This window comes from Cetorhinus maximus, chromosome 1 (assembly GCF_964194155.1).
Source record: "Cetorhinus maximus chromosome 1, sCetMax3.hap1.1, whole genome shotgun sequence".
In the NCBI taxonomy this organism is placed as follows: Eukaryota; Metazoa; Chordata; class Chondrichthyes; order Lamniformes; family Cetorhinidae; genus Cetorhinus; species Cetorhinus maximus.
This window is the reverse complement of record NC_135879.1, coordinates 134325380-134344177: the sequence shown is the minus strand read 5'-3', so window position 1 is coordinate 134344177 and position 18798 is coordinate 134325380. Positions and strand designations below refer to the sequence as shown.

The 18798-nt window shown below is 45.2% G+C and overlaps 1 protein-coding gene and 1 long non-coding RNA gene across 7 annotated transcripts in view; both read left to right on the top strand.

Annotated features, from left to right (window-relative positions):
• LOC144683762 (uncharacterized) overlaps positions 1-18798 on the top strand; it is a 1025508-nt gene that overhangs the window by 301723 nt on the left and 704987 nt on the right. The window lies entirely within an intron of this gene.
• Positions 1-18798, top strand: part of atp8a1 (ATPase phospholipid transporting 8A1) — a 488126-nt gene that overhangs the window by 260754 nt on the left and 208574 nt on the right. For all 6 annotated transcript variants that reach the window (XR_013577307.1, XM_078546849.1, XM_078546831.1 and 3 more), the window contains 2 exons: positions 3044-3128; positions 15941-16080. Coding sequence is in view for 5 of the 6 variants with exons in the window: in XM_078546849.1 (XP_078402975.1) it covers positions 3044-3128; positions 15941-16080 (225 nt within the window). In the remaining variant the exon portion in view is untranslated. The remainder of the gene's footprint in view (positions 1-3043; positions 3129-15940; positions 16081-18798) is intronic.

The window sequence follows — 18798 nt, the reverse complement described above, 5'->3', positions numbered from 1 at the left end:
ATAGCCACACCTTTTATTTGGAGGAAGTGAGAGGAGTTAAAGGAGAAATTGTTCAGTGTGAGAACAAGTTCAGCCAGACGGAGGAGAGTAGTGGTGGATGGGGATTGTTGGGGCCTCTGTTCAAGGAAGAAACTAAGGGCCCTCAGACCATCCTGGTGGGGGATGGAGCTGTAGAGGGATTGGACATCCATGGTGAAGAGGAAGCGGTTGGGGCCAGGGAACTGGAAATTGTTGATGTGACGTAAGGTGTCAGAGGAATCACGGATGTAAGTGGGAAGGGACTGGACAAGGGGAGAGAGAAGGGAGTCAAGATAACAAGAAATGAGTTCCGTGGGGCAGGAACAGGCTGACACGATCGGTCTGCCGGGACAGTTCTGTTTGTGGATTTTGGGTAGGAGGTAGAAGCAGGCCGTCCGAGGTTGGGCGACTATCAGGTTGGAAGCTGTGGGAGGAAGATCTCCAGAGGAGATGAGGTCAGTGACAGTCCTGGAAACAATGGCTTGATGTTCTGTGGTGGGGTCATGGTCCAGGGAGAGGTAGGAGGAAGTGTCTGCGAGTTGACGCTCAGCCTCCACGAGGTAGAGGTCAGTGCGCCAGACAACAACAGCACCACCCTTGTCAGCGGGTTTGATGACAATGTTGGGGTTGGACCTGAGAGAACGGAGTGCAGTAAGTTCAGAGAGAGACAGATTAGAGTGGGTGAGAGGAGCAGAGAAATTGAGACGGCAAATGTCACGTCGACAGTTCTCAATGAAAAGATCAAGAGAAGGTAAGAATCCAGAGGGAGGGGTCCAGGTGGAGGGAGAATATTGGAGGTGGGTAAAAGGATCCGTTGAACGGGGAGAGGACTCCTGCCCAAAGAAGTGAGCATGGAGACGAAGACAGCGGAAGAAGAGTTCAGCATCATGCCGAGCCCGAAATTCATTGAGATGAGGGCATAAGGGTATGAAACTAAGTCCTTTGCTGAGCACTGAACGTTCAGCATCGGAGAGGGGAAGGTCAGGGGGTATAGTGAATACGCGGCTGGGGCTGGGATTGGAAGATGGGGTGAGGACGGAAGGACAACCAGGGGTGGAGAGTCCCAGATGGGTGCTGGTGTCGGTGAGTTGTTGGAGCTTGCGTTCCTTAGCACTTGAGAGAAAGAGAAAAAGTTTCTTGTTGAGGCGTCGGATGAGGCGAAGAATAAAATGAAACTGGGGGCACGTGCAGCTTTGAAAAAGGGTGCGGCGGTGCTGCTGGAGGGAGAGGTCGAGTGTGTTCATATGGCGGCGCATGGCACTGAGTGTGGATCTCAGAATGCGACGGGAACAGCAGTCCGAGAAACGTTTTATGTCCCGGAGATACCTGTAATCCTGGGTGGGTTCAAAACAAGAGGGATGGAATTTCAGTTGAAATCCACGTGGGGTGAGTCGGAGACGGAGACAGTCACTGAGAAAGGAAATATGGCTGTGAAAGCGAGTTTTAGTAAACACCTTGTCAAACACCAGGAGAGAAATGGAAAGCAATGAAGGTGAACAGGGCAGAAGAGACGGGCGGAAATCCTGTCGGAGAACAGAGCAGTACTTCTTCAAGGAAGGCATTTCTTGAAGATAGGTGGCAGTCAATTAAACACAGAGATAAAAACAAAAAGCTAAAAGCTACTGCGGATGCTGGAAATCCAAAACAAAAACAGAATTACCTGGAAAAACTCAGCAGGTCTGGCAGCATCGGTGGAGAAGAAATGAGTTGACGTTTCGAGGCCTCATGACCCTTCGGCAGAACTGAAGTATAGTTAGGAGAGAGGTGAAATATAAGCTGGTCTAAGGTGGGGGGCGGGGGGAGAGAAAAGCTGAGGGTGGGGTGGTTGTGGGGACAAGCAAGCAGTGATAGGAGCAGATAATCAAAAGATGTCACAGACAAAAGGATCAAAGAGGTGTTGAAGGTGGTGATATTATCTAAGAAAAGTGCTAATTAAGAATGGATGGCAGGATACTCAAGGTACAGCTCTAGTGGGGGTGGGGTGGAAAGACTAACAAGGTATTAGTTGTAGATTTAAAAATAATGGAAATAGGTGGGAAAAGAAGAATCTATATAAATTATTGGGAAAAAAAAGGGAGGGCTCTCCATATTCTTTGTGCTAAAGTATGTCACCTCACACTTCTCCACATTGAACTTCATCTGCAAATTATCTGCCCACTCCACCAATGTGTCAATGTCCTTTTGAAGTTCTACACTGTCCACAGTTTACAATTCTCCCAATACATATACATTTATATGGATGCAAAATGGATGTATCGGAGCTTTAACTCAAATATGAATTTGACACCCATGCAGCATCCTTTACCCGAGATCCCCAGGGGAGGATCTCCCAAGTACAAGGCTTGCACTGGGATGTTCCATGCGAGTGAGCTGGATATTGTCCCAGTGTGTAAGATTAGGATGAGCAAGCGTTGAGCCCCTAACTGTAGCTGAAAGAGGAAAACCTTCCGAGCAGAGTGCATAGACACATATGGAATTTCCAAGATCAGGCCCAAGCCGTGAGGCAGACGTTCGAGATGGATGTTTCGAGGCATCGTCCAATGAGCAACCCCAACTGAAAGGGACTAAGACCAGGTGAAACTTCTCCGTGCACTTGCATCTCCTTAATGCATCTTGCGAGCCAGAGCTGGGTATTGATTTTAATTTCATGGTGGCTTTGGTTACAGGACAGATGTAACAGCAGGTTTTCTAGGTGGCTAATGCTTCCAGCAACAACCATCCCATTCTTCTTCACCTAGCATGTGCCTGATGCCAATTACCTTTGCAGCAAGGGCTTACCTCTCTGCACCATGGTTGTTGTAGGTGGGCACGTGCAGTTGAGGATTTTCAAAGGAGCAGCTGAGCAAGAATCTCCACATCCTTGGTTGGAACAACCACCGCTGCTGGCAATCAAGTTCTATTGTTAATAGTTGTTGGAAAAGCAGCACCCTTCATTGGACATTATATAATGCGAGTGACAACCTGGATTGTAATATGTAAGTTCTTTGATGAAAATTATATTTTACAGCATGATTTTATTTTACAGGATACTGTTATTTATGAGCGGTTGTCTGACAGTTCAAGGTACAAGGACATTACTTTGAAGCACTTGGAGCAGTTTGCTACAGAAGGTTTGTACTTTACAGTGTGTATTGAATTGTTGTTAAATTAAGGCTTAGTGATTTTAAACAATAGCTTGGAGTTTCCACTTGGTTTCCACTTGATGTCGGCACAATCTGGGTGGCATGGACTAAAATAGCACAAAAGATTGCATAATTTAAAAGGCAGATGAATTACACCGAAAACCATTCTCTCTCTGATTACAGTGACCTTTTACGCTGGTTTAAAAGTCAATTCACCCAAAGCAGACCCAGCCCACAAAACTGGCTCACCCCCAAGTCAGCACAGCGAGTTTCCACCGATTGTGCCAGTTGGATGGTGCTCATCACATTGCACCCAGAAGTTTGGGGACACAAGCACCTATGGTCACATTAATCCATGGTTAATGACCAACATTGAATTGCAGCCTCATTCAGCTCTGTTCTTCATACTATTGCTACAATTATTTTAGATTCCTTTTAAATGAACTCAAATTCAATCATTTAGCCTATCGGTGGTACATAAGGCCTGTGATCAGCGCTTAATTGAAACCCCTGATTGGCCTCTTCCTTTATCTGCAACAGCTTCACCTTCTAAACCTGTGATCTCTACCACAGAAAAGAACAAGGGCATCAGGTGCATGGGAATGCCACTACCTATAAATTTCGTCCAAGTTACACAGTATCCTGATTTGCAACTATATCATTGTTACTTCACTGCCATTGGGTCAAAATCCTGAAACTCCATCCCTAACAGCGTGTACTTACACTCTATGGACTGCAGTGGTTCAAAAAGGCAGCCCACCACCACCTTCCCAAGTACGATTATGCATGGGCAATAAATGCTGACCTGCCCAGTGATAAACAAATTGTTTAAAAAAAGTTCAGTTTAAACTATTTTAATTCTTTAATCTTGAGGCCCCATTGGCCATGTTCCAAACAATCATTGGCCGATCAAGCAGATTATTGGGAGATTTTATGGTTTGAGTTTGTATCAATAAATTTGAGTAAAATCCTGAATGCAACTCCAACTCAGTATAATTTTTACAGTTCCCAGAGTATTCCGGGCACATATTATGCCCCTAGCAGAAACTCCAGGCCAATATGCTAAACAAGGCATTTGGTCATTGTGTCCAATAAGTGGTAGTTATGCAATTTTGCTGTCTACTTTGAAGGTATAGAAGTTTGCAGCTTTGGTGTGTATACACGCTGCAAGTTTACTGTTCATACCAAACAGTTTTAGAGATAAAAAGGCCTAAACTAGAGCTGAAACAAAGTGGAGTAAGACTAACTCCTCCAGAGCATCTGACTGCTCTATTCTCAGGTGTACATCAGACCCTAACTATGGATTTAAGCTGCATTTGCACTAGATGTACAAACATACTGTGAGTGCACCCTTAGACCTAAGATTTTTGACAGTGATACCAGTGGTGATACATTAAAATGAATGGTGCATAGCCAGTGCTATGAGGAAAACCTAGACTTTGATGTCATTGAAAGCATTTCAAATACACCAGCTGCAAATGAGAGCCAAGCACCTGTTTGTATTATAAATCTGACAATCTGTAAATAAACGGAGCTGTGAGGTTAAACTATGCTACTAGCTGAATTCCAGCCACCTGTTCCACTGCATAAAGGCCAAAGCTAATTTGCGCCCTGATCTTTGAGTGACTGCTGGAAATATTCATTAAAGTAAGAATCCAAGGGAATATCAGACAGACTAAATAATTCAGCTGTTGCCAGCTTTAAATCCAAGCAGAAGTATTTGGTTTTAATGATAACTAAAACTCTGAATTTGTAATTATGAAATGCAATTTATTGGAATGAAGTATTGAAGCTAAAATTATTGTCTTGCACAATCATTTCAGCTGCAAAGAAAAACCTGGTGTTTATCATCTCAAATACATGTTTATGCGGTTGGAAACTGAAGGCTATTGGATTATCAAAGTAGGGTTTTGTATATAACCACAGCATAAATCAAGTCTAATTGACCTGCACAGTTATGAATATAATCATTTACAGACTGAATAATTGGTAAAACAGCTAATATTCAAATTATTGTTCAATATGGCTCTGTAAATCTGCATTTATTGCCAAGTTTAGAATGCAAAGGCACTGAAATCAGCTTAGGAGCTTGTAAATGTTGATGAGACATGTTTCACTTGTGTTCTGCCCCCATGAAGTTTCTGGTCCAAGTGGGAGGTTCCAGGTGTTGCACCTGCCCCTTCACCAGCGCAGACCTTGCTGATGAGTTCATTGGCTTAAGGAATCACAGTTCCTGGGCTGTGTGCCACCCATTGGACATCATCAAATGCATGTAAATGAGGCACAGCCTTCTCAGCAACCAACCAGACCAGTGGAAATAAAGGATTTTTACAGCATTGGAAACTCTTCTCCATTTCTCATGTTTGTCTGCATCTTTAGAAAATTTGTTTTGGGGGCGTGGAGGTGTTGAGGAGGTATTAAGCTATATTCCAAAATGCTAGAATGAGGGTGTCTTTGGTTGCCAGCCCATTTTTTAACCCACTCATAGTACAAGGACACAGTCAAGCAGCATTTTGCTTGGTAATGGTTTATTACTTGCCATCTTGGTGGAGGAGGAGAGGGAGGATTATAGAAGGGAGCAAAGTAGAGTAAAGCAGCAGCAAAGAAGAATCTTGAACTGCTCCACCTTTAACTTTGCTTGTCTAAGGAAGCCCTGTTCCATTATCCTTTGCCATCCCTGGAAGTTGATATAGTTTGAGGACCAGGTTATCTCCCATAGGCCTGCCAATCCACATTGTCCATGGTATGGCTTGGTAGCTTTTCCCCTGACACTAGTAACATCAGTAGGTGATGGTATACATCTGAAAGGAATTCCCAAGTGGCAATTCGCAAGTGTAATCAAAAGAACAGTTGCTAGAAGAATGCTGCAAAGTCCAAAATTGTTGGTGTTACAGTGGCGCCTTTTATAAGTAGTGCTCATGGTGTGAATTCCAGTGATTCCAGCAGCAGATCCATTGAACCATAGCACAATAGGAATCCGCTGGGATCAATATGTTCAGTGAAACAAATCCACCGATACCAAAGTGTAAGTGTGCTGGTAGCAGTTCTCTTCTTACCTTGGTTGACTTAGTCATCTCGCCAAACTTCTGGCTCTGATCTGTTTGAGTCTGAGAGAGTTGGCTCTTGCTGAAACTGCCATCTCCTGCCACATGTCTCCACCTACTGTTTTGGGTGGCTTCCTTGCATGAGCGCCTTGCAAGGATCCTCTGCCTGATCTGAAAGATTGGCATCTATAAAATTCTGGGACATATTCTCCTGCTATTGGTTCCCAATGCCATTTTTGTGGGCCGCCAAAGAGTGAGGTACAAATCATCATGCCCGAAGAAAGCAAAGAATTCCTTGGTTAAATGCCAATACAGTTTAACATGTCACGATCACGTGAAAGCGTTTCCTCAAAGTGGTTCGTGAGCTAAGTGTGTGTGTGCCCCTTTTAATATGAGTGGTTCAATTTGAAAATAACCCAGCAAACAAGCTTTAGTTCTAAGCAAGTTTATGCAAAAACTGTTGCTGAAAGTTACTTATATGTAAATGATAAAGTCATTGACTAAAATACAGATAAAAAGATTAAAAGCAGATAAAGATAAAAAGATACCTAAAAATGATATTTCAGATCAACCGCTGTGAGGTATTGTTGTGGGCCTGTTGCTTGGGTTCCTTCTTTCCGAAGTGAAGGGGTTGAAACTTGAGGTTCGGTTTAGCAGCTGTGATGGCATCTGCAGTCAACTAGTCGGTGTTTGCCTTTTTCAGGTGGACTCAGCAGGTCAAGCCGGTTTTGGGAGAGAGAGGGTTCTTGATCCTCACTAGTTCTGTGGCTACGGAGCTTGAAGATTGTCTGGACTCTTTCGGCAGAATGGCAGTTTATATTTTTTAGTACCTTCCTCTTTGACTCTCAGCGACAGACAGAAACCCCCTCTGATGTCTGAGTTCTTTGGGGTGCTCCTGGCTGTCTCAGCTGAGAGCTGCTGTGCTGCTATTATCTCACATACACAGGATGGCCTCTTACAGCCTCCTTTATACAGTTCAGAAAACACCAAAAATGGGTTCCATGTTAATTTTCAAGGAGCCACTGTTCCACCAGGCAAATAAATTGAGTTGGATTTCCACTCTGCTCGTAATTACTTACCTTGAAATCTAGCCGCTCCTATCGTGCCCGACCTTCCAACTCAAGCCAGGGGAGACCTGTGTAGCGCAGCAGATTCCTGAGGCCTACAGTTGAGGGCAGCTCAGTGAAATGTAAAAGCAAAAAACTGCGGATGCTGGAAATCCAAAACAAAAACAAAAACAAAAATACCTGGAAAAACTCAGCAGGTCTGACAGCATCTGCGGAGAGGAATACAGTTAACATTTCGAGTCCATATGACTCTTCAACAGAACTAAGGAAAAATAGAAAAGAGGTTAAATATAAGCTGATTTAAGGTGGGGGTGGGACAAGTAGAGCTGGATAGAGGGCCAGTGATAGGTGGAGATAACCAAAAGATGTCATAGATAAAATGACAAAGAGGTGTTGAGGGTGGTGATATTAGCTAAGGAATGTGCTAATGGTGACATTAAGGGTAGAAAGCAGGATGAGCAAGGTACAGATAGCCCTAGTGGGGGTGGGGTGGGAGGAAGGGATCGAAAAAGGCTAAAAGGTAGAGATAAAACAATGGATCGAAATACATTTAAAAATAATGGAAATAGGTGGGAAAAGAAAAGTATATATAAATTATTGGAAAAAAGGGGGATCGGAAAGGGGGTGGGGATGGAGGAGAGAGTTCATGATCTAATGTTGTTGAACTCAATGATCAGTCCGGAAGGCTGTAAAATGCCTAGTCGGAAGATGAGGTGCTGTTCCTCCAGTTTGCGTTGAGCTTCACTGGAACATTGCAGCAGGCCAAGGACGGACATGTGGGCATGAGAACAGGGTGGTGTGTTGAAATGGCAAGCGTCAGGGAGGTCTGGATCATGCTTGAGAACAGACCGAAGGTGTTCGGAAGGCGAAAATGTAAGTAAGCCACGCCCCCTTTTCCACAGCATTAGCTGCTGCAAAGCAGGCAAGTTTAATGGTCCAGCCACTTGGACAAGCCAAGGAGAAGATGAGTGTATAAAGTAAGTGGGTAGAATTTCAGGGAGTTGTGGGGAGTCAGGTCGGGCCTTGGAGAGAGGGAGGTTTGAGCCTGGAGGAGAGGGCAGATGGGGGGTGGTGGGGGTGGGGGGAGGGGTAGTCCTGTGGTGGGGGGCTAGTTGGTGGGGGGGGGGTGGGTAGGAGCCTCGTAGTGTGTCAGGTGGGTGGGGAGAGCCCTGTGGGTCGGTGCTAAAGTTACCCAAAAGCTAGAAGTGGTTTTAATTCTTGTGACGTTTTCTGAGTAACTATCGGAACCATCCGATCTTTGCGATTTAAATCACATTTTCGGATGTTACCCAGCGCAGGGCAATTGCCCAAAGGAAGTTTGGACTTCCCAAGCAATTGACATGCAATCCTTACCTGGGAACTTCTATGGGGAGGTGGGGGGATATGTCCTGTCCCACCGGCAGGACAGACCCACCAAAGGTAGCTGCACAGTGGTATCTAGTCGGGAGGGAATTGCCCTGGGAGTTCTCAACATTGACTCCGGACCCCATGAAGTCTTATGGCATCAGGTCAAACGCGGGCAAGGAAACCTGCTGATTGCCACCTACCTCCCTCAGCTGATGAATCAGTGCTCCTCCATGTTGAACACCACTTGGAAGAAGCGCTGAGAGTGGCAAGAGTGCAGAATGTACTCTGGCTGGGGGACTTCAATGTCCATCACCAAGAGTGGCTTGGTTGCACCACTACTGGCTGAGTCTTAAGTGACATAGCTGCTAGACTGGGTCTGCGGCAGGTGGTGAGGAACCAACAAGAGGGAAAAACATACTTGACCTCATCCTCACCAACCTGCCTGCCGCAGATGCATCTGTCCATGACAGTATTGCTGGGAGTGACCACTGCACAGTCCTTGTGGAAATGAAGTCCCATTTTAACATTGAGGATACTCTTCAACGTGTTGTGTTGTACTACCGCCATGCCAAATGGAATAGATTTCGAACAGATCTAGCAACTCAAGACTGAGCATCCATGAGGCACTGTGGGCCATTGGCAGCAGAATTGTACTCAAACACAATCTGTAACCTCATGGCCCGGCATATCCCCCACTCTACCATTACCATCAAGCCTTGGTTCACTGAAGAGTGCAGGAGGGCATGCCAGGAGCAGCACCAGGCATACCTAAAAATGAGGTGTCAACCTGGTGAAGCTATAAAACAGGACTACTTGCATGCCAAACAACTTAAGCAACAATCCAACAGAGGGCGCTGGTGAGAAATGACAAGCATTCTGGGAGAAGTCACCGCAGCCACTGTGACTCAGGAGGGAATAGAGAAGAAGGACTCTTGCACTCAACAGGAGGAAGAGCATCCAACAGAGGGTGCTGGTGAGAAGTGACTGAAGCATTCTGGGAGAAGCCACCGCGACTCAGGAGGAAATGAAGGAGAAGGACTCTTGCACTCAACAGGAGGAAGAGCATCCAAAAGAGGGCGCTAGTGAGAAGTGACTGAAGCATTCTGGGAGAAGACACCGCGACTCAGGAGGGAATTGAGGAGGACCCACTTTCAAAGAACGGAATAGCCCCAAATGTTACATTGCTGTACTGTTTCCATCCCTCCCTCCCTTCTCAAACCTAAAAAAAAAGAGAGAGAGGAAGAGCCAGTGCCTTCAGGAGTGCACCAGAACTGTGAGGGACACTCTTCTGAAAGCGGATTTTAAAGAAAAAGCAGCTGATTGGTGAGTAAATCCTGGGAGCAGACTTGGAAAGAGGAGCACCGGAGCGGTGAGTATAAATCTAGCTTACCTCGGGGATGCGCGGCCTTGTCTTCAGGGAGCAGACTCAGAGGGAGAAGCACCAGAGCGGTGACCTCGGGGCACAGAGTAACTGAAGCCAAAACTGAAAAAGTGACATCACAGGAAAGCTGTGACCTGATTGGTTGGTAGGAAATCTGCACCCACCAAATTTGGGGAAAAAAACTCTGCAAAGCTAATTAATAAATTAATTATCTAAGTCGAGATGGTTGGGCAGGTGATGTGCTGTAGCTGTATGATGTGGGAGCTGGCAGATCTCATTGCGAGCCACAGTGACCACATCTGCAGCAAGTGTTGGTTGCTGGAGGAACTCTGGCTCAGAATTGATGAGCTGGAGTTCGAGCTCTGGATGCTGCGGCACATCCGGGAGGGGGAGAGTTACCTGGACGCTTTGTTTCAGGAGGCAGTCACACCTGGTAGATTAAGTACCTCAAGCTCGGTCAGTTGTCAGGGTCAGCAGGGTGTGACTGCAAGTGAGGCATGTAGAGGGATCCTATGTTCAGGAACAGAGGAGCCTCAGCTCTTGACCTTGTCCAACAGGTGCGAGGTACTTGCTGCCTGTGTGGTTGAGGAACAGGGCTGTAGGGAGGATGAGCCACGGCACCGTGGCACAAGAGGCCATTCAAGAGGGGGGAGCAAAAAGACAACTGGTAGTTGTAGAGGATTCTATAATTAGGGGAGTTGATAGCATCCTTTGTAAGCAGGATCGAGAGTCCCGCATGTTATGTTGCCTGCCCGGTGCCAGGGTGAGGGACATCTCTGACCGGCTCGAAAAGATATTGGAAAGGGAGGGGGAGGATCCAGTTGTTGTCCACGTCAGGACAAATAACACAGGTAAGACTAGGAAAGAGGACCTGTTTGGGGTTTATCAGGAACTAGGAACTAAATTAAAGAACAGGTCCTCAAGGGTTATAATCTCCGGATTACTACCTAAGCCATGTGCAAATTTGCGTAGGGATGCGAGAGTAAGGGAAGTAAACACGTGAATAAAGGAGTGGTGCGGGAAAGAGGGGTTCCATTTCATGGGGCACTGGCATCAGTATTGGAACAGGAGGGATCTGTACCGTTGGGACAGTCTCCACCTGAACCGATCTGGGACCAATGTTCTAGTGAAAAGGGTAAATAGGGTGATCAACAGGACTTTAAATTAGAAAGTGGGGGTGGGGAGGGAAGGGTAAAACTCCAAGAAGTATGACTAATGGGAAGCAAAGCAGCAGGTTAGCGTGTGGGTGGGTGGATTCAACTTCATGGAAAATTATGAAAAAAACTGAAATGAAAGGAGAGCCTTGGAGAGGCTATTAAAGTCCCCAGAACACAAAATAGGACAGAGTGTTTGGAAAGGGCTAGGAATCTAACTTCAAGCACATCAGATAAGGGGACGACAATGAGAAAGGGGACGGGAAATATAGGACTGAATGTGTTGTATCTGAATGCATGCAGTATACGAAATAAGGTAAATGAGCTTGTGGCGGAGATTGAAATTGGCAGGTATGATGTGGTGGGCATCACGGAGACATGGCTGCAAGGGGATCAGGACTGGGAGCTAAATATCCAAGGATACACATCCTATCGAAAAGATAGGCAGGTTGGCATAGTGGATGGGGTTGCTTTGTTAGTAAGAAATGAAATTAAATCGATAGCAAGAAATGACGTAGGGTCAGATGATGTAGAATCTGTGTGGGTAGAGTTGAGGAACCGCAAAGGTAAAAAAACCATAATGGGAGTTATGTACAGGCCTCTGAACAGTAGTCAGGATGTGAGGCTCAAGATACACCAAGAGATAGAAAAGGCATGTAAGAAAGGCAAGGTTACAGTGATCATGGGGGATTTCAATATGCAGATAGACTGGGAAAATCAGGTTGGTAGTGGATCCCAAGAAAAGGAATTTGTGGAATGTCTACGAGATGGCTTTTTGGAACAGCTTGTGGTGGAGCCCACTAGGGAACGGGCAATTCTAGATTTAGTGATGTGTAATGAGATTTGATAAGGGAGCTTAAGGTGAAGGAACCCTTAGGAGGAAGTGACCATAATATGATAGAATTTACCCTGCAATTTGAGATGAAAAAGCTGGAATCAGATGTAACGGTATTACAGTTGAATAAAAGCAACTAAAGAGGCATGAGGGAGGAGCTGGCCAGAATTGACTGGGAGATGAGCCTAGCAGGAAAGACAGTGGAACAGCAATGGCAGGAGTTTCTGAGAGTAATTTGGGAGACACAGAAAAAATTCATCCCTAGGAAGAAGAAGCATTCTAAAGGGAGGACGAGGCAACCATGGCTGACAAAGGAAGTCAGGGACAGCATAAAAGCTAAAGAGAAAGCATACAATGCGGCGAAGAGCAGTGGATTGAGTAGCCTACAAAGACCAGGGGATTGAGAAGCCTACAAAGACCAACAGAGGACAAGAGAGTCGGGGGGCAGAGGTGAGTATGGTGGCCATTACCAAGGAGAAGGTGCTAGGAAAACTGAAAGGTCTGAAGGTTGATAAATCACCTGGACCAGATGGATTACACCCCAGAGTTCTGAAGGAGATAGCTGAAGAGATAGTGGAGGCGTTAGTGGTGATCTTTCAGGAATCACTGGAGTCAGGGAGGGTCCCAGAGGACTGGAAAATCGCTAATGTAATCCCCTTGTTTAAGATGGGAGTAAGGCAGAAGACGGGAAATTACAGGCCGATTAACCTGACCTCGGTCGTTGGTAAGATTTTAGGGTCCATTATTAAGGATGAGATTTCAAAATACTTGGAAGTGCATGGTAAAATAGGGCAAAGTCAGCATGGTTTCATCAAGGGGAGGTCATGCCTGACAAATGTGTTAGAATTCTTTGAGGAGGTAACGAGTAGGTTAGACAAAGGAGAGCCAATGGATGTTATCTACTTGGACTTCCAGAAGGCCTTTGACAAGGTGCCGCACAGGAGGCTGCTCAGTAAGATAAGAGCCCATGGTGTTAGAGGCAAGATACTAGCATGGATAGAAGATTGGCTATCTGGCAGCAGGCAGAGAGTGGGGATAAGGGGGTCCTTCTCAGGATGGCGGCCAGTGACAAGTGGAGTTCTCCAGGGGTCAGTGTTGGGACCACAACTTTTCACTTTATACCTTAATGATCTAGATGAAGGAACTGAGGGCATCCTGGCTAAGTTTGCAGATGATACAAAGATAGGTGGAGGGACAGGTAGTATTGAGGAGGCGGGGAGACTGCAGAAGGATTTGGACAGGTTAGGAGAATGGGCGAAGAAGTGGCAGATGGAATACAGCGTGGGGAAATGTGAGGTCATGCACTTTGGTAGGAAGAATAGAGGCATAGGCTGTTTTCTATATGGGGAGAAAATTCAGAAATCTGGAGTGCAAAGGGATTTGGGAGTCCTAGTCCAGAATTCTCTTAAGGTTAACTTGCAGGTTGAGTCGGTAGTTAGGAAGGCAATTGCAATGTTGGCATTTATTTCGAGAGGACTAGAATATAAAAGCAGGGATGTGCTGCTGAGGCTTTATAAGGCTCTGGTCAGACCACATTTAGAATATTGTGAGCAATTTTGGGCCCCTATCTCAGGAAGGATGTTCTGGTCCTGGAGAGGGTCCAGAGGAGGTTCACACGAACGATCCCGGGAATGAAAGGCTTAATATATGAGGAATGTTTGAAGGCTCTGGGCCTATACTCAATGGAGTTTAGAAGGATGAGGGGGGATCTGATTGAAACTTACAGAATACTGAAAGGCCTGGATAGAGTGGACATGGGGAAGATGTTTCCGTTAGTAGGAGAGAATAGGACCCAAGGGCACAGCCTCAGAGTAAAGGAAAGACCTTTTAGAACAGAGATGAGGAGAAACTTCTTTAGCCAGAGAGTGGTGAATCTATGGAATTCATTGCCACAGAAGGCTGTGGAGGCCAGGTCATTGAGTGTATTTAAGACGGAGATAGATAGGTTCTTGATTGGTAAGGGGATCAAAGGTTACGGGGATAAGGCGGGAGAATGGGGCTGAGAAACTTATCAGCCATGATTGAATGGCGAAGCAGACTCGATGGGCCGAAGGGCCTAATTTCTGCTCCTATGTCTTTTGGTCTTAAGTGATAGACAGAGCTAAGTGATCCCACTACCAGCAAATCAGATCTAAGCTCTGCAGCCCTGCCACATCCAGTCGTGAATGGTGGATAATTAAACAACTCACTGGAGGAGGAGGCTCCACAAATATCCCCATTCTCAAATGGTGGAGGAGCCCAGCACAGCAGTGCAAAAGATAAGGCTGAAGCATTCGCAACAATCTCCACCCAGTGGTGCCGTGTCATTGACACAGGCAATGACCATCTCCAACAAGAGAAAATCCAACCATCGCACCTTGATGTTCAGTGGCATTACCATCACTGAATCCCCCATTATCAACATCCTGGGGGTTACCATTGACCAGCAACTGAACTGGACTAGCCATATAAATACTGTGGCCATAAGAGCAGGTTAGAGGCTAGGAATCGTGTGACGAGTAACTCACCTCTTGACTCATCAAAGCCTGTCTATCACCTATAAGGCACACGTTAGGAATGTGATGGGATACTTCTCACTTGCCTGGATGAGTGCAGCTCCTATAACACTGAAGAAGCTGGACACCGTCCAGGGCAAAGCAGTCCGCTTGATTGGCACCACATCCACAAACATTACATCCCTTCACTACCGATGCACAGTAGCAGCAGTGTGTACCATCTACAAGATACACTGCAGGAATTCACCAATGTTCCTTAGACATCACCTTCCAAACCCACGACCACCACCATCTATAAGGACAAGGGCAGCAGATAAATGGGAACATCACAACCTGGAGGTTCCCCTCCAAGTCACTCACCATCCTGAGTTGGAAATATATCGCTGTTCCTTCACTGTCGCTAAGTAAAAATCCTGGAGCTCCCTTCCTAACAGCACTGTGGGTGTACCTACACCACATGGACTGCAGCAGTTTAAGAAGGCAGCTCACCGCCACCTTCTCAAGGATAATTAGGGATGGGCAATAAATGCTGGCCCAGCCATTGAAGCCCACATCCCATGAATGAATTAAAAAAACCTATTCAAAGATCACATGAGCCATCATTTGAGCCATTTAGAAGTTCTGGTAACTTGATTGGTGCCATTTTTACATCTGGCTAAACACACCAAAGGCTGATCAAAAACCAGTCTTAGCTTGGCTTACACTAAAGCCACTTTTACATTGCAGGGAACCCATGGTAGTACTGCCATTTCCCAAATCACAAATTTCATGCAGTTTACTATATGCTAGCCGGCCAGAATTTTATAAAAACTTGCAGCCCGGAAAATCCATGGGACTAATGGTGTTAATGAGTCCTGGCAGGCTTACGTTCTGCATGCAGCTAACGGCAAGCTCTGCTGCTGGTGAACTGGAGAACTAGTGTAGATAAAAATGGGAGAAGGTAAAACTGCCTTAATCTGGTAGTATGAGAAAAGGTCAGACATTAATCTTGATCATCTAGAGATAGATGATGGACTAGGATATTCATGTTGTGGTCACATCTGTGTGCTTAAAATTTCTCATTTGGTTCTGCCTATTGTCAGGCCTGCAATGTTTCTTTAATTGCCTGCTCATTACCAAAAGCTGACAGCATTCCAGCTGACTGGTTTGGCCAAGCAGGAGAGGCGAGTTTGTTGCTGAGTGATATAATGAACTTCATGGCATGTACTTAAAACACTTTTCATTGTTTCGATGAAACTGAACATTATAATAAAAACAAATAGGAGTTTTTGACTATAAATTGGAACTATTTCCCAAGACTTTATAGAAAAGAATGAATTTGCAGCACTGTCCCTCACTTTTATATTGGAATCTATTCTTCCATTTCCATACTCTGCTGAGTAATTTTTTTGTTCTGAAAGTCCTTGTTTTATCATGCTTATATTTGGTTTTACTTGTTCCATTAGAATTATAATAACATTGAATTTTACTGTTTCAGGTTTGAGAACCTTGTGTTTTACTGTTGCTGAGATTTCAGAGACGATGTACCGAGATTGGTTGGAAGTATACCATCGTGCTTCTACTGCACTGCAAAACAGGATACTCAAACTTGAAGAGAGTTATGAACTGATTGAAAAAGTAAGTATTTCAGACACTTCTTGTTCTAATGGCTTATGAAGAGGGTATTCTTTTTCTTCATTAACAAGAGAGCCACAAGCAACTGGTGATTATGGGTTGCATGTTACAGTCCCCAGCCAAGTGAGGGGTGGCAAGTCACGACCACCCCCCCCACCCCGCCCCAAGCTGTCCCCCTTAACTCCTTAACATGGTCGATGGGCGGGCGCTGAAATTGGCAGCCCGTCCGCCATTTAAAAATAACTAATCATCGTTTGAGCTTGTTGACAAGCCAGTTGACCCATAAGATACACTGCCCATGCCAGGAAATGGTTGGTGGGAGTGGACAAACCGATTTAAAAAAAAATTTTTTGTAACGCAAGGGGAGAATATTATTGAGGGGGGAGGGGGTGTTTCCCACTTGCTCTTCAAGGCAAGATATTATTCCCCCCCCTTTGTTCCTTCCCACCATGGTCTCCAAAACAAGCCCTCCCAGCCTCCTCCTTAGGCTTCTTATCCCTCCCTGTCCAAGACCCCCTTGCATCCGAATGCAATGGCTGCCTTCTTCATGGACATTTTTTCAGTCTCAGCAGCGCACACTACTCTGTTCTGACGTTTCTAGGACTGAGTGTATTACCGACCAATCTGATTGTTCGGCAGCTCTTGAGGGCGGGACTTACACCCACTGAGGCGCGGAAGTCCCACTCTCAGCCTGTTTAACCCACCGACACCATGTTATGGCTGCGGGGCGGGCTTCTTTTCAGCACATGAATTCGTGCTCTCCCCCAGCTGTGAAAAGCAGCCCTGTATCACATCCTTGTAGTTATGGGCTGCTACAGCTGTAGCATTATCAGATTTCATCCAGTCCAAAAAAATAAGTGACCCTGTTACTGACAAACTTGATATTATGAATAATTAGTGCATGAGTTGTGTAACTAAGGTCAGATTTTGAACATACCTTATTTCCATTCATCTTTTCATGAAAAATGATGCTGGAAATCTGGAGTAAAATCAAAAAAAGCTAGAAATGCTCAGCAAGTCAAGAAGCATCTGGAGAGAAACAGTTAACATTTCAAGTTGATGACCTTTCATCAGAACTGAAGAAAGATAGAAATCTAAGAGTTTTTAAGCTGGGGGGAGGGGCCAGGAAGGACAAAGGAGAAGGTCTGAGGCAGGGTGGAGGTTAGGGCTGATTAAATAACAAAAGATTTCATGATGCAACAGCCAAAGAGAGTGGGGATGGATATAGTAAAGAAGCAAAGGTTGTGCTCAGATGAGGCATGAATATAGCAACCATCTGAATGCAATGTGAAGGGATAAAGAAAGAGACAAGCCAAGACCAACCCAGAAAAACAAAAAAAGGGAGAAAAAAAACAGAACGAGATGAAGGCAGAGGTTATGGTCTAAAGTTATTGAACTCTATGTTGAGTCTTGAAGGCAGTAGAGTGCCAAGCCAGAAAATAAAGTGCTATTTCCCGAGCTTGTGTTGAGCTTCACTGGAACACATAACAGACCATGAACAGAAAGGTCAGCATGGGAACAAGGTGGAGAATTAAAATGACAAGCGACCGGAAGCTCTGTCATGCTTATGGACTGAACAGAGGTGTTCCACAAAGCGGTTACCTAGTCTACACTTGGTCTCCCCGTGTAGAGGAGACTACATTGTGAATAGCAAATACAGTACACTAAATTGAAAGGAGTACAAGAAAATCGCTGTTTTATTTGGGAGGAGTGCTTGGGGCCTTGGATGGTGAGAAGAGAGAGGAGGTGAAAGGACAGGCGTTACATCTCCTACACTTGCATGGAAAGGTGCCTTAGGGAAGGAAGGGCTTGTTATGGGTGACTGAGGACTGGGCCAGGGGGCTGTGGAAGGAACAACCCCTTCAGAATGTTGAAAGGGGAGGACAGGGCAAGATGTGTTTGGTGGTGGAATCACTCTGGAGCTTTTGGGACTGGCAGAGTGGAGCTGGCGGAAATCGCAGAGTGTAGAAGATGACAAAGTATCTGAGCTACCAACATATTCCTGAGTGTAAGAACAGAAAAGAATGGGATTTTTCTCATTACTGGTACCATAGTCTCCAAAAATCGGGATGTATTTTAATCTTCTCAACAAAAAGTTATAAATGTTTACCCCATCCCTTGGTATCTAAATGGCCTGTTAGTTGTAGTCAACGCAAGGATATCTGCACTCGTGACATTTCTGCAGTTTTTGCGTTTTGGTTACTGAATTATCAGAACAAGGCAATCAACTCCACGCAGACATAGCCAGATTGCAACCCTTATGCACTACAACATTTGCACGTCTATCTTAGGATAAACATTTGACTCGTCCGAAAATCCTGTTGAGAAATATTGTGGAGAACATTCAAACTTATTTGTCGTCTTAAGACCTCAATGTGCTATAAGAAATTTTAGTGAGAATCAATTTCAAGATTCAGATTACACTCTGAATCATCCCTGACAGCTCACCAAATAATTTGAAGCTAGTTTCTGAGTAAGGCTGGGATGTCACACTCTATTGCAACCTTTTGAATCTTTAGCGCCCATCTCTGTAAATTTGGGCACTGAGAGAATCACTGTCATTCACACCACTTTCTCATTTCTCTGGTTTTCACGGGCTTTTACGCATTTGTCAGTATAGATCCTGCACTGATCTAACCTGACTGTTCTATTTGCAAAAGCCAACATTCATTTTCCACTTTGCTGCTCAAGAGCCATGCATGGAAATTAGATTGTCCATCA